This window comes from Strongylocentrotus purpuratus, unplaced genomic scaffold, assembly GCF_000002235.5.
Source record: "Strongylocentrotus purpuratus isolate Spur 01 unplaced genomic scaffold, Spur_5.0 spur5_scaffold_13, whole genome shotgun sequence".
Classification (NCBI taxonomy): Eukaryota; Metazoa; Echinodermata; class Echinoidea; order Camarodonta; family Strongylocentrotidae; genus Strongylocentrotus; species Strongylocentrotus purpuratus.
This window is the reverse complement of record NW_022145598.1, coordinates 16,061,333-16,076,168: the sequence shown is the minus strand read 5'-3', so window position 1 is coordinate 16,076,168 and position 14,836 is coordinate 16,061,333. Positions and strand designations below refer to the sequence as shown.

At 34.6% G+C, this 14,836-nt stretch overlaps 1 protein-coding gene across 3 annotated transcripts in view; it reads right to left on the bottom strand.

The window, feature by feature from the left end:
- The window catches only part of LOC105436929 (focal adhesion kinase 1), a 136,884-nt gene that overhangs the window by 74,820 nt on the left and 47,228 nt on the right, over positions 1-14,836 (bottom strand). For 2 of the 3 annotated variants that reach the window (XM_030983011.1, XM_030983013.1), the window contains exons 11-12: positions 12,987-13,034; positions 7,125-7,242 (exon numbers count right to left, since the gene is read on the bottom strand). In XM_030983011.1, coding sequence (XP_030838871.1) covers positions 7,125-7,242; positions 12,987-13,034 — 166 coding nt within the window. The remainder of the gene's footprint in view (positions 1-7,124; positions 7,243-12,986; positions 13,035-14,836) is intronic. The other variant, XM_030983012.1, reaches the window with a different exon arrangement.

Genomic DNA, 14,836 nt, shown 5'->3' with positions numbered 1-14,836 from the left:
TCCAGGGAGAAGACTGATTGGCTGAGACAAGGAGCTGGCAAAAGTTAGTCTGTATCACAGTCACAGACTTTATTATATCAACTAAACAACAACTACATATAACACCAAGAGTTTTAGTACTTGTTGCAACACTCTAAAATCGTAAGTGTCAAATAAACATCTAAAAAGGGCCGAAGGGAAATGCATTTTCAAAGCATATAATATAGATTCAACACCTTTTTTAATATTCAGTGCTAAATTCAACCTGTATAGAGTAAAATCCAACCACATGAATACAGAGAGAGAGAGAGACCACGTTTGGAGACAGTTTCACTCCATGGCCAAATTTTAAAATGTTGTCATAACACTAAGTTTCATACATCCAAGCTCAATGTACAGTTAGCAACTGAATTTTTCAAACAAGTTGTACATTTCACGTTTTTCGTTATTCGAGAATGAAAAGTGGACCGTTTGAATTAAGGCCTTTGTTGAATACTTTTAGATTCAAAATTTAATATGTCACATTCTTAGAGAACATAAATTGGGAAAAGTCAATATGTCACTGTATACTTAAAAGAATTACAAAACTTGGTAAGGGTATATTGGGTAAGTTGTCAACTGTACATGTGTTGTTATCCAGTTTAACATGAGTCATCATCGGAAAGCAAGGAAGGTACATTGTATTACATACAGGTAAGTTAATACCCTACATCTCTGCTCTCAATAGACAACACAGCGAATGTGGGTTAACACATTCAACAATCTCAATCAACAAGTACATCGTATTTGAAACACCCAAAGACAAAACATGTTGGGTCTGAAGACGAGTTTGGCTGAGACTAAGATCAGGTGAAGACAGGGAAAGCCCCTAGACAGGAAGCCTCTGATTGGTTTAACAAGGAGTGTTCATGATGTAAGGAACAATGGGATTGGATAATTTGATTGTATCATCATTCATTATTGCCCCCTTGGGGCAAGGTGTTACTCTTGTGTTCAATGAGTAGATATACAGGTGGAAAAGATAATACCCCCTTTCACACTTTTAAATAATAATATCAATAATTAAACGTTTTTCGTAAAGCATAACGCATAGCCATAATTGCATATCTCTATGTGCTTTACAGACCAGAATACAGAAGAATTGGAAATGGTACACTTGGTCCATAATTGTGAGATCTTACAAAGTGCTATTATTAGATACATGTATGTTTTCAAATTACTTCTAAACTTTTGTTTATGTTTCTATATTTCTAAGGTATTCTGGCAAGTTATTCTACAAATCAGTGGCTGCATATGAAAATTATGAAAGTACATTATTTCTTGGAACAACATTGAATGAAACTCTTGATTTTTCTGTATGCAAAACAATTATGGTACATCAACTCAACTAAAAAATGATTTTATAATCACTCTGCTTTAAATGCTAATTATGTCATAAATGCACTATAATCAACTTAAAGAAATTTAAGCAATTCCAATACCCCATTGCAATGCCTACTATAGAAATCATGCTCAGGTAATTGGATTATAAAAGTGAAAAACACCTGCCCAGCTAACAGCTTTCAACAACTCACATTAAAGCATTCCTTGCGATCCTTGGTTTAATGTGAAAGGGGCACTCTGGCCTTTATTAAAAGGAATTTGTTTTAGCTGGTTCCAGGCAGAGATAAATAGATGGGAAGTGTGACACTATAATTTCTTAATTTCTTAGGACTAGAAGAATTAGTACTAGCTTGAGACAATGAGACACTGGTGTGTAATTGGGAGACAATTTAGATTGTTTTTCCTGGCCGATGGTGATGTGGGGCAGACTTCCATTGTTAAAAAGCAGAATCCAAAACAAATAGTTGTTTAAAAATAGCCGCTGCTAAATTTAGTTCTGTGTTGAGTCTGGAAATGTATCGATTCTAAACTGTTTGGATGAGCCTGTAATGCATATTGCATTGGTTACAAGAGTATGTTTGATGGTTTATTCTACCTGACTGCTAAGAGAGCAGGCATGTGCTTGTAGGTAAGCAACCAGCGAACCGACGGCTTATTAAAGTCCTCTCTGAGGGACTTGGTAATGAAGATTTAAGCCTAAATAAACCAAAGGACCCTTGCTTGGTTTCAAACTCGGGACCTATTGGTTATTAGACCACTGCTCTACGACTGAGCCATCCCTTTTTTTGGTTATGTTTAATACATGTATCTCCATTGAATTGCTAACCCAACTCCACATCGATTTCACACCGACCAATTCCTGGCCATTCGATGTGTAATGTAATTGTTTTTCTGGTCTGTCGTCCGTCTTGTTTATTTATCTGGGTACTATCGCTTTTTAAAGTTTAAAAACAAATTACAAGAGGCATGAAATTACAAGCGATACATATGTACACCATCATACTGCAAATATTGAGGGCTGAGGCAGATGTGATTCAATTATTTTGTAGCATTAACTTCTGGAGCCTGAACCACTCCTCAAAATCACAAAAGTAATTCCAAGCAAGTTTCTTGTTTAATTTAGTTAAAGGACTTTAAAATACTTTAGTTTAAAGACTTTAATTTAGCCCTCACAAATGAAATTCTGATTTTTTTTTTTTTGCCTGGACCATATCCTTGAGCAATTAGTCATATCACACTCTTCTGCTGGTGAAAGACAAAAGCATGACACGATTAAGGGGCTGGCTAGCGCTGGACTCTCTGAACGTCTCCTCATTTCATGTGAATCATCTTGAATATACCCTCAAGAAACAAGATAGGGAGTGGGTTCTGTATTCTCTCTACTTTGAGCATGGGCATTCATGCAAGAGACTAGACTTGATATAGATTTACAAGAGAATGGGGAACACATGCATGCAATACTGAATCTGGCCTCAATGAATACCATTCAGTCTAAACTCCATGATTTTGATTTCATTTCATTCAATAAATATCATTTTCAATTTAATCTTCCAGTTAACATTACATCAAAATATCTTTTAAACTATTTATTCTAAAGGCTGGTTAGAATAGTTACTGCTCTGACTGAAAATACTATTAAAATTAGGTAAATGACATTCTCCAATTTTTGTGAAGCATAAATAACTTATTTAGGTACAATGCTTCATAATGAAATGAAAACTGTAAATAATTCTGGAATGTGAAATTTTTATTTCATCCTTTGATATGAAGAATAGAACCCTTTTCTATTCTTAAACTTTTACAACTTACCGTATTTCCCTTTTAATGTTTGTGCTTAATGTACAATGTACAGTACATGAATTACAGGAACATTATAAAATGTATTCAAGCTTCATGATCCATCTTGAATAACAGATTTCATTTAAGAGTAAATTTGGTGTTCATTGTTTGAATTATTTAGTTATCAAAACATTTAATCATTTCTAGGAAACCCCCATGCGAGGGAGAAGTCCCAACCATTGACTTCTAAGTTTGTTGTGTTCTTCGTCCCAGTGCAAGTGAATAAGAGTTGACATATCATAGACGTTCCCCAGACACCACCTAATTATCACTTCAACACCAATCTAAATCACTTACTAAATTTAGAGCAAGATTCAACAATAACTGTGTTATGACCACCCAATGTTTTCTAGAATACCTTCAAAAAGAGAAAACTACATGTACACGGAAAGCTCGCGCCAAAAAAGATGTTTTTGATTTCAGCAAAGGAAGATGCTCATCCTACGTGAATCTCCTGGGCCCTGTCTTACAGAGTTGCGATTAATCACAACTTATTTGTGATTGAAATCAATCACAACTTTAAGAGAGATAAGAGACCGACAACTTACGATTGATTGGAGGACTTGGGATAGATTGATTTGAATCAATCACAACTCTTTAAGATGGGACTCTGTTGCTCTACGTGGTCTTTAATACAGACAGGTTGACATATTTCCCTAGATATTTTACAAGAGAATCCAAACATTTTTGAGAGAAAATAATGTGAATGAGTACATAAATTGTTTGTATTTCTTACACAATATCTTTCCACCCCTAGAATCTTAAAATCAGATTACTAAATTGTGATGAAAATAATTTACTGAGAGCCAGGATTGCATTAACTATGTAAAGGTATACAAGATACACTAACATCTTATCGCTCTCAGCAAACGTGTGTTTCAAATGAACATGTAGCAATCATTTTGATTGTAATACCTTACAGTCATTTCAAAAATCAAATTAAAACACTGGTCTAGATATGTTGCTTTGAAAGGTCATATAAATTCATGACTAAACAGCATTCAAACAGATGATATACAGTAGAAGTAGGAATGAAGATTGAGATATCGCTATGACGATGTAGGTGACTCATTTTGTCCAATCTATCACAGAATCATTCAAATAATCTAGATGACAGAAAAATGTCAAATCATGATTATGGAGCAAATCAAATCTCTCACTCAGGGTCAGATAGGACTAAATTGACCCTATCCAATTCCTAGTCTCCTTCTCCAGACTCTACAGTATATTGCTTATAATTAATACTTTGAAGACTTGATTGTATTGCCAATAAAGTTAGAATTTTAGAAAGAAACTTTACGACTTCTGCAGAATTCCTCAGCTCTCCATAAAATAGCAACGCATCATATGTTACATTGTAATATTTCACAGAACAGAAAATTAGTACTATGGTTGTATGTGCAAATATTATTCCAAAAATAAACAAACAGACAGAAAGAGAGAGAGAGAGACAGAGAGAGAGAGAGAAAGAGAGAGAAAGAGAGAAAGAGAAAGAAAGAGAAAGAGAAAGAGAAAACATCAAAACTATCTTACATGTATTTCGCTATTTGCACAAATTTTCAAAACATAATTACTTTTACAAGTGAACTGTATAACAATTATAATGAAAAGCAGAATTGTCCATTCAACAGAAAACAATGTCATCAATATTACAAATAGAGTCATATACAGCAATCAAAAGAGCATCGAAACATACAGTACTATAAATAATATATTATTTATGATCTAGAATAAGACGATGACCTGAAATGAAAGTGACATCACAGAAACCAAGGACAGAGGCTAATTGTACGGCAATGTATTCAACAAAGATAAAAGAATAAACAAAATCATAGCTACTATGATAAAGCTCTAATTATATCAATCTACTGGTCATGTGACAACAAAAGTGTACTTTAACATCATAAGAACAATACATCAAGTAATATAGTTGTTACAGCACTGCCATATGTAAACCGGGAGGTTCATACAGTGTATGGTAAAGGAGGAAGACAAAAGATTACAGCGGCATTGAAGAAACAAAAATTGCAGTAAGAAACATACATGCCAACATTTGAAAATCAGAAATCTGTACAAATTATGCTATTTTCAAAAAAAAAGAGGAACAATCCTAACTCTCCTATTCAATACTACAGACAAATTTGTACAGGAAGAGGAACACCTGCATTAAAATGATAATTATCTTCTCCCAAAAAGAGGAATGTATGAAGAAAGAGAGAAACTGTTGAGTGATATATGGGCATGAATCAAATTAAACAAAAGTTGAACAATGCAGGAGATAATGAAGGTGCTACACCTGTACTGGGGTTAAGCCCTGTAACTCCTAATCAACACAGAAAAGCCAGTTTTAGTTATTTAAAAGAAAAAATGAATGTTAAATTGATAAATTAAAGAGAATTAGAAAGAACAAGTACATGGAACTGTGCAACACTTGTACGCATACATGTGCAGTATACAATCTAGCAAAAAATAATATAACATTACAAATCATGTGTTCCCTAAGGAAAAATAAAGAAATATAGCATTTTACATTAAACAGCTGTTTGCGACACAAGTATACAAAATATGATGGACACCAAAATAAGATATAATTTCTCATAGAGACATTCCACAAGCTTTTCAGGTTTGATGATATACTAGCAGTACATGGAAAACTAAAAGGAGAAGAAACCAAGGCAATATAAATACGGAGGACAATAAAGAAATACAACAAAGCTCAAGTTGCTGAACAAAATAGTGGATGGGTTGGAAGGCCATCAAAATATGCATCTTGTACAACATGAAGATTGTACATGCAGTTGGCGGGGGAATACTTACTGGAAGCGTAAGTTATGACAGCGGATTTATCTCTAGGGATATGGACCTCTGAATAGCCTTCTCATTTGAATGATTGCATGGATAGACAGATAGATGGATAGATGGATGAATAATAAAGAGAGGGATAGACTGAAGAAGGAATATCACCCATTACAGACCGTTAGTAAAGCTTCAAATATGAGCGTCTAGAAGGGATTCAGTCTGTGAGGCACCAATACATGTACAGCACTTGTCACTGTACTTAAATTAATGGTTGGTTAGTAACATGCATTCTGATCAGCACATTCACAAATGGAAACCAGGAGAGAAAAAAAGTCTTCCTGTGTAGCTCATAGATGGATGCACTTTTAAGAGATGGGCACTTGCTCCAAACATTTATCTACAGGTAACAGTATAAAAACACTGTTTTCTGAGAATGGGATGCCTTTATGCATGTGGTTCTCAGATCCATAACTCAGTACACAAAAGAGGAGAGTTTTGTCCTCGTGGCTTTCTACAGAGGGTATTACTCTATAAATGAAACCTTATTTTACATCGGAGTGTTACACAAAGACTAAGATTGACTTACTGTAGGTTGGACTAGCACTATGGCAGACCGTTCATGCCATTGGTTGCCTTCACCTTTCCTGGCATTGGTCTCTCAAAGGCATGGAAATCGTGGTCATGAAGGCTACAGAATTTACATTTTTGGGGATACATGTAGTTCATTGTTGCAGGAAAAGAAATTATCCAAAGATTGACATTTCTTTGGGGTAATTTCCGTCTAATTCCACACGTGGATCAAGACTTTTTAAGGGGCAGAAATTGATTACAATAGTAAACTCCACATCTTAAGCAGGAACTACTGGCATGAAACGCCTGCCATACATGTAGTGAAGTCCAACTTTAAGCCGATCTTAGCCTTTGTGAAACACCCCCCGGATCTCATATCTAGGGGTATTTACATGTACATGTACCATGGTGTGCTCCAATGATGTGCTGAGTGCAAGTCAGCAATAGCTACTCATTAGTCAGATCATGAGCATGGGCATTAAAAGAACTGACACATTCATGTACACTGCAGGCCTGCTTTCATTCTAAAAGGAATCTTTTTCATTCATAATTACCTTGTTGTGCTCGGATGATTAGTGACTGTTCTGTATTGAGTACGAGTCGGCAGTAGCCGTCTATCAGGTCCGCCATGTCCTCTGCTATGGTGGGCGAGGGTGTGGTGATGTATACAGACTGAAAAAACAAAACAAAGCAAGAAATGTAAGTGAGATATCAATTGTTCCTTCCATTCTAAAACTCCACTTCTGAAAAAAGGCCAAAAGGAGAGAATTCAGGAATTAGATATCGATATACAGTGAAACCTGTCTATAAAGACCACCTACAGGAGACAAGAAAAGTAGTCTTTAAAGGCAGGTGGTCTTTATGTACAGGTTCCTTTAGTACATGTTTCAATGAGAAATCATTTTCAAGGGAAACGGAAAGTGTGGTCTCTGTAGACCGTTGGTCTTTCTATACAGGTGGTCGCTAAAGCAGGTTTGACAAGTACCGGTAGTTCCTGAGAGGGTAAAGTTCCCCTCCTTTCAAGACGAACATGTATTTGTGGATTTAATCTTACAGCGAGTTACAACTGACCTGAATCAATCGTAGATTGATGTTTACAGGGGCCTGGTACACATGGGACCCACCCCATCCAAATAAATAAATATATAAATATATGTAACTTTTAAAAAAAATGAAACAAAACTAATAATATTACTGATAATAAAAACATACTTTTTTTAAAGAAGAAAAAAAATCAATGAAATAAAAAAAATTAAAAATAAATAAAACAAAACAAAAAATAAGAATAAAATAAAAATAAAATGAATGAATAAATAAATGAATGATTAATTAAATAAATAAATATATAAATGAATAAATAAACAATAAACATGGGTCATGTTTTGATCCCCTGTACAACAAGTTAGTGTAGTACAGTACCTTCATTCAACAAGGCTATGAAATTGTATACGACGATAAATAATAATTGATCTTAATATCCTGTTCTCTATATTGAGTGGCATGCTTATGACCACAACCCCAGTGATTGACATTCAGTGGATATTTTGGGTAGCATGGTCTAAATTTTAATCTCTCACTTCATCGCACTGCTGAAATTACGTATACTTGAATATTTCATCCACGTCTAATATTTGAAATATTGGACAAGGGGGGAGATCTGCTTTGATGATGTAATCTAGGGGAGATTAACAGAATTCACTTTATGGGTGCGGTACCGTGTTTGGGTTTGCTAACATTGGTCTTGATGACATCATAGAGTGGTGACGTGTGACGTCATCAAAAAAATCTATTTTCAGAATTTCTCAATTTTTCTTCATTTTCCGAAAGAGCATCAAAAATAATGTCCAAATGTCAAAAACAAATTGCATATGTTAAGTATTGCTCTTTCGGAAAATGAAGACAAATTTGAGAAATTCTAAAAATAGATTTTTATGACGTCACAGCTTCGGTACTCTATATCCAAGAATAAGCAATACAATTTCCCATAATGCATTGCGCCTCAAATACCGCGGCGACTTTCTAGACACACTAACTTCTGGTGATTCTAAAACAGGTACTCTGCTATACTACTCTGCTAATTATTCATCATCTGCAATTCTTCATCTTGCAGGGTCATATAACAAAGGGTCTGAACTATCAAGACTATAGACTACAACATATAAACCCTGTACTCCGGCTAGCTGCTCATTTTTTAAAGTTCTAAGCTAGGTTGGGCTGCATTCAAGACTAAATGTATTTGTTGAAATGTGCATCTAGAATCTGTGTTTGAATATCAAAAAGATCACATATATTTACAAGTACTTACAGATATACATCTAAACAGGGGACGATTGATAAAAGTGATGCGTCAAACCAAAATCGTCAAGAATGATTAAGTTGTTGACTGTATGACGTATGTACTTATTTTGTTAAACTATATTAATACTTAATATAAACAAAAGATTCCATAATTAGATATTGTATGATTTCTCATGTTACAGGTACTTGAGCAGTGACTTTCACTGTCAATGTCAACATTCTGAACACTTAAACAAAAATAGAAGATTACTAACATGTACATGGACATTCTGCTCAGATTTCGCTCAGATTTCATTGTCAACTCTCCATGAAATGGTGCAATGTTACAAATTACCATAATTAAAAAAGGAAGAAATTGGCAAGGAGAATCGACATCAGTATTAAAGGTTATTAAGCTGACCTAAACGTGTTTCAGTTTTCTGTTCCAGATATCTATTACAAAATAATGATGATGCATCTTCTACGATAACCAGGGTAAAGTTTCTCTATCGCTGTATCTATCTACATGTATATAACACATGAGCCTGGAATATTTATGACAAGTGATTGGCACATGTGTCATCTGATACATCATGATATTGCTGCCACTGTTGTTTGTTGCTCTTATTCATGAGCTTTAGAATACTGTCATGATGATAATAATGATAAAAATACATGATGTTACATCCACAACTTAATTGCCGTTGATACTGACCACTACCAAAACAGGTCATCTGGAGTAGGGATATCTACAAGAACAAGGTCTTCAGTATCGTTCAAGAAGTTATCCGCTGTAAAGGACTGTTATAAACACTTTCTATATCCCAGGACATTCCCCAAATGGAACTTTCTCCCGACCCATGCTAGAAATACCCCCACTCTTGGAGCCTTTAAAGATACCTTACAAAAGCTCAACATGGGCGAAATAATTGCTAGAGCCCACTTCAGAAATTAAGTATAGGATACTATGCTCAGTCGACTGCGCCTGCATATGTTACATCCCAGCTGAGGAGTTTATGCAGTAGCCCACCAGAACCAGAACCAGAACCCATAAGACATGCACTTGTGTAACTCAAATTCTAATTAAAATCCTCTTTTCCTGTGTGTCTCTCTCTCTCTTTCTCTCTCTCTCTCACACTCTGTTTAGCAGATTCTTACAAAGAACTTTTTTGAATACTTGAGAATGGCTTTAAAGCATCGGTTTGTAATATCAATCTCTGCTGACATCTAATCCATTACTTTTTGAAAAGGCATTTTGATTCCTTTTTTATAATCGAAAGTAACTGAACACTGCTATCCTCAAATTAATGTTCCCCACTTGAACATAATAATTGACATCATGTCATTAAACGTCAGTGAAGTACAATTAGTGAATCGGCACTGTTAACTTCCTGAGCAAAAGTCAAATTTCAAAGTGTACAGTCGGCCTTAATCATTTCACATAGAACAGCTTAATGACTGACTCACAAACTCAGATATGTACTTTGCATAAAAGCATCACAAAATGAACTATTCATAATTTACCCTAGATTCAAATCCGTTTCAAATGCAATCTCAGAAATGTACATTATAGGTAATACAAAGTTTTGGTATGGAGTCATGAATTTGGTTCAAATAAACATATTGGAAGCATATGCGATCCTACAATATTCAGTGATCGTTATCGCGGTTAAAATCGAGCCTAAAGTTATGAAATTATAAATAATAAACTCTTTATGTTGTATAGCTCCCTCTCAAGGTCAAGATATTAATTAAGCTATAAATCAATATTTCTTGACTAAAATTGACCGATCAGTTATTCCCATTTGGAAATTATATATCACAATTACATATTCTGAGATTTTCATGGTCGCAGGTACCATTGTACGGCCGTAGGCGCTATTTGAAATCCATCAAAATTTACCGGGAGCACCGGTAAATTTGTATACCGGTATTCAATTTTTCTCAAAAGCAGAAGTATTTTAGAGGCTAAATTTTCTAGTGCTTATAATACATCCATAGGGGCATCCAAATATATCAAAATTGTAAAGAATCCCTTTCCACCCAATTTTCAAAAGTTTACCAAAACTTTGTACATGTATTACCTTTAAGCTTTAATGACCTACAATGTAGCAAGAGCAGCCCCTAAGTCCTACAATACCAACAAAACGCTATCCTTGAAATGAACTCTGAAAATACGTCAGAGTGACTTCAGAGGAAATTGTAGGTGACACTGATGTTAAGTCCCAAGCTCTCTTGTGGTTTTCCTCTCTCTTTATATCTGACCTTCTTCCTTTGTTGTGGATGATAGCTTGGGCTAATAAATAGCTTGAGAGATTTCTCACTTGGGGTATCCATATCATGACAAGTACTAGAGATATATATCATTTGACACTCTCTCTCATCTGGGTTCTAGGTGTGAAATTGTACACCTGTGGGAATTGTGTGCACACAAATTGTAAACAAACTAAAAATAGCAAAAATATTTATGTCAATAACAACTAAAAGTCTACATCTAAGAATATAATGAATTTGAAAATACAGTACCCTAAAATAGATTCACATAAATACAATACTCCTAAAAACTTGATGAAAAGGAAAATCAGACTTTCCCTATCATAGTGTCCTAATGTTTAATGATTGCATATTGCAAGACTAATAACCTAAAAGACATATTAATATAGTTTGTAGGATCTTAAGTGCATTACATCACACTGCTTAACAAAACACTTGAATGCCTGTCACAAAAAATTAAAGTGGTGTTCTAGTGTTTGTTTTGTTTTGTTATTTAAAATTCTACCAGCTGAAAAATTCAGAGAAGTTTACATTAGATGTTCGAAGAATTCCTGCCAGTCTTACAGCAACTTCACTGTAGTACAATGCTATTCAATGATGTCTACAGGGAGACGTGTGTTTATATTATTTTAGTAAAACTAGAAATAGAAGGAAGTATTTTAAAATGCAAATTCATTTCAAGCTTTTAGAATGAGAAAGAAAAATATATAAAGTACCTTCACCTTTGCTGAATATATTTTCCTTTAAACTAGCAGCATTATAGTTTAATTTGAGCCTTTATTTTACAACATCTCTAATAGTAAGATGTCACTTCAAGTTTACCATCACCAAAGCAAAGCAGATCAGAGTATACATGTATATAGCACCCTCTTGTGACCAAAGGCAGCACAGGCTACTAGAACAAAACCTTAACCCAAGCAACATTTGGTAAAGTGAATAATTTGAGAATACAACAGACTGCTTCAATCCCCAAGATTGCGATCTGACCAGTAGTTTCTCAGATTATATTCATTACATCATTTTTCCACATCGAAGAAAATGAATATAAATAAACAGTTCATAAAGTGAATCATCCAAGTAAAACAAAAATACAGTAACCTGTAGAATGTAATTTGAATGAAACAAGATTATGGACAAAATTATGATAGTTCTAACACATCAAGCAATTAGTTAAAGGTACAACATCAGCAAGAGAGCACTTTCCCATCGATATCCCAAGCAAATGCGGTCAGGCGCAGAGGCACTTATGAAAATATATGTTTTTTAAAACAAAATTTAAAAAAAATTACACAGAGACATAGCCCATCACAAGAGTTCTCCCAAAAACATTTGAAGCGGTTGTTCAACATATGCACTATTCAAATAAGGACTGCATTTATCATGATTGCTTCTGAATTTATTTAAGGATTACATTCTATTTTAATTCTATTGTAATTGTTAAAACCTGCTTTGTCATATCCGACCGGCAAAGGAATATCTGTTGAACCATGTTGAACCATGGACCTCGGGACGTTAGGACAAGCCCCTCAAGAGATCGACCAGTGACTTGGTTTCGATCTCGGGACCTCCCGATCATGAGACCACTGCTCTACCACCGAGCCATCGCGCCTCCTCAATATGAAGACCATTTTGCACTCTATTATTAATCAAATATCTGCGCAACACACCAACTATTAACTACTCAAATGCATTGGCTACTCAAACAAATATACACATAAAATATTAGCAAAATCGTGAGTGGAAAAAAAAACACACAGAAAACACCAAACTCGTGAATGGAGGAGCTGAAGATACAAAATGGCAAGCAGTTAATAAAAGCTAATAGAAAAATAAAACAAAATAAAACAGAAGATGCTGTTACTTACATCCATATCAACAGCAGCATGGCCATACACATGAAAGTTATGATCACACTGAACAAGGGGGGATATAGGGGTTGTTTAGAAAAATAAAGAATTATTTTTCCTATCATATATTAAAGTTATCATTATAATAATAATATAATAAAAATAATGTTTTATTTACCCAGGGTAGCCACTTCAGTTATGAAACTGCTCTTCCAGCGGGCCCTGTATTAATATGTTATTACTACCCTTCTCCAATCTAATATGCTGAGCGCCTAGCTAGAAGGCAGAAGGTCCCATTGTTATAAGTCTTTGGTATGACTCAGCCGGGGTTCGAACCTACGACCTCCCGTTCATGAGGCGGGCGCTCTAACCACTGAGCCACCATGCCCGGTATAAATTGATGGTAATGGAAATTTTGCATCTTAGTTGTTATATTAAATGATTTTTGTATTCTATGATCCATTTCACAAACCTCCCTTGAACTAAATAGGTTCATGGACCTGGGGGTGTTTCATAAAGCTGGTTATGATTATTTTCATTAGCAATACAATAACTCAAAATGTAACTTTTGGTATGAAAATTTCATAATTAGGAGGGATAAAAAAACACACTGAAATAGAAAATAGAAAATACATACACTGTATAATATAGTTTGCAAAGCATTAATAAACTTTTTTTTGTGGAGCAAACAGATACAGATTTTCCATTTTTTTACAATGCATTCACAGTTCACATTAATATACAGTGAAGCAACAAAAATCATATTTAAAAGAGTACTAATACTAGCCAACTAAATCTATGCTATTTGGGTAAAGGGTATGGTATAAATAAGTACAGGGGGAAAACTTCTCTAGTTTGGAATAGTTTACCACTGATAGGAACAGATGATTCCATACAGTACACGTCAGTAACAAAACAGGCCCGTAATTTTTTTTTTCTTTAATCACACTAAGGCCATTTAAAAAAGTACACATGCTTAGCGTCCCCGCCCGCTTCCATTTTGGGGGCCGCCTCCTAATTTTTTTTTTAAAAGAAAAAAAAACATCTTTAAAAAAAAAAACGGAATGTTAGGAATAATGTACCAAGCAGCCATTTTGAGCAGCCATTTTGAAAGAAAAAAAAAAAAAAAAGGGCCTCCTCCTTCCTATTTTTCGAAAAAACAGGACGCTAAACATTTTTTTTTTTATTTGGCCTAAAATAGCATTCACATACTGTCCCACTTGAAAATGCATTCAATACTGAGAGGATTACTCAAAACGTACAGGGGGAAAACTTCTCTAGTTTGGAATAATTGACAACTGATAGGAGTTATTGATTCCATACAATATGCACCGGTAACAAAACAGGCCAGTAAATGTTAATGCTAACTCCTTTTTTTCTTCTTTTTTAAATATGTTTTTAATCATACAGAAATAACATTCACATACTGTCCCACTTAGAAATGCGTTCAATAATGAGAGGATTATTCAAAACGTTAAACAAATGGCCATGCATTGTTCTTTGATCTTACAATAAAATGAATTATGGATGAACAAAACAAAAAAAATCACTAGTTTTCTTAGTCTGACTTTTTAACTTATCACGTTGGAAGCAAAGCATTAAACATGCTGCATTGCGAAAATGCCTCACATGCATCTTGTTTGATATATTTTTCAAGAGAGTGATATTTTGTTGAAAGAACGATTGGCAGTTACCCCAAAAAAGGACTAGATAACAATTGCATTATTCCCCACATTTGGATTTTTGTTTTAATTGTCATCTTTATATCACTAAATGTGCTTTAATGATCTATGATCATCGACAGGACACTTTTGCTACCCATCCAACCATTGTATTTTTATGACAAACATCCTTCAGACCTTCTTGTA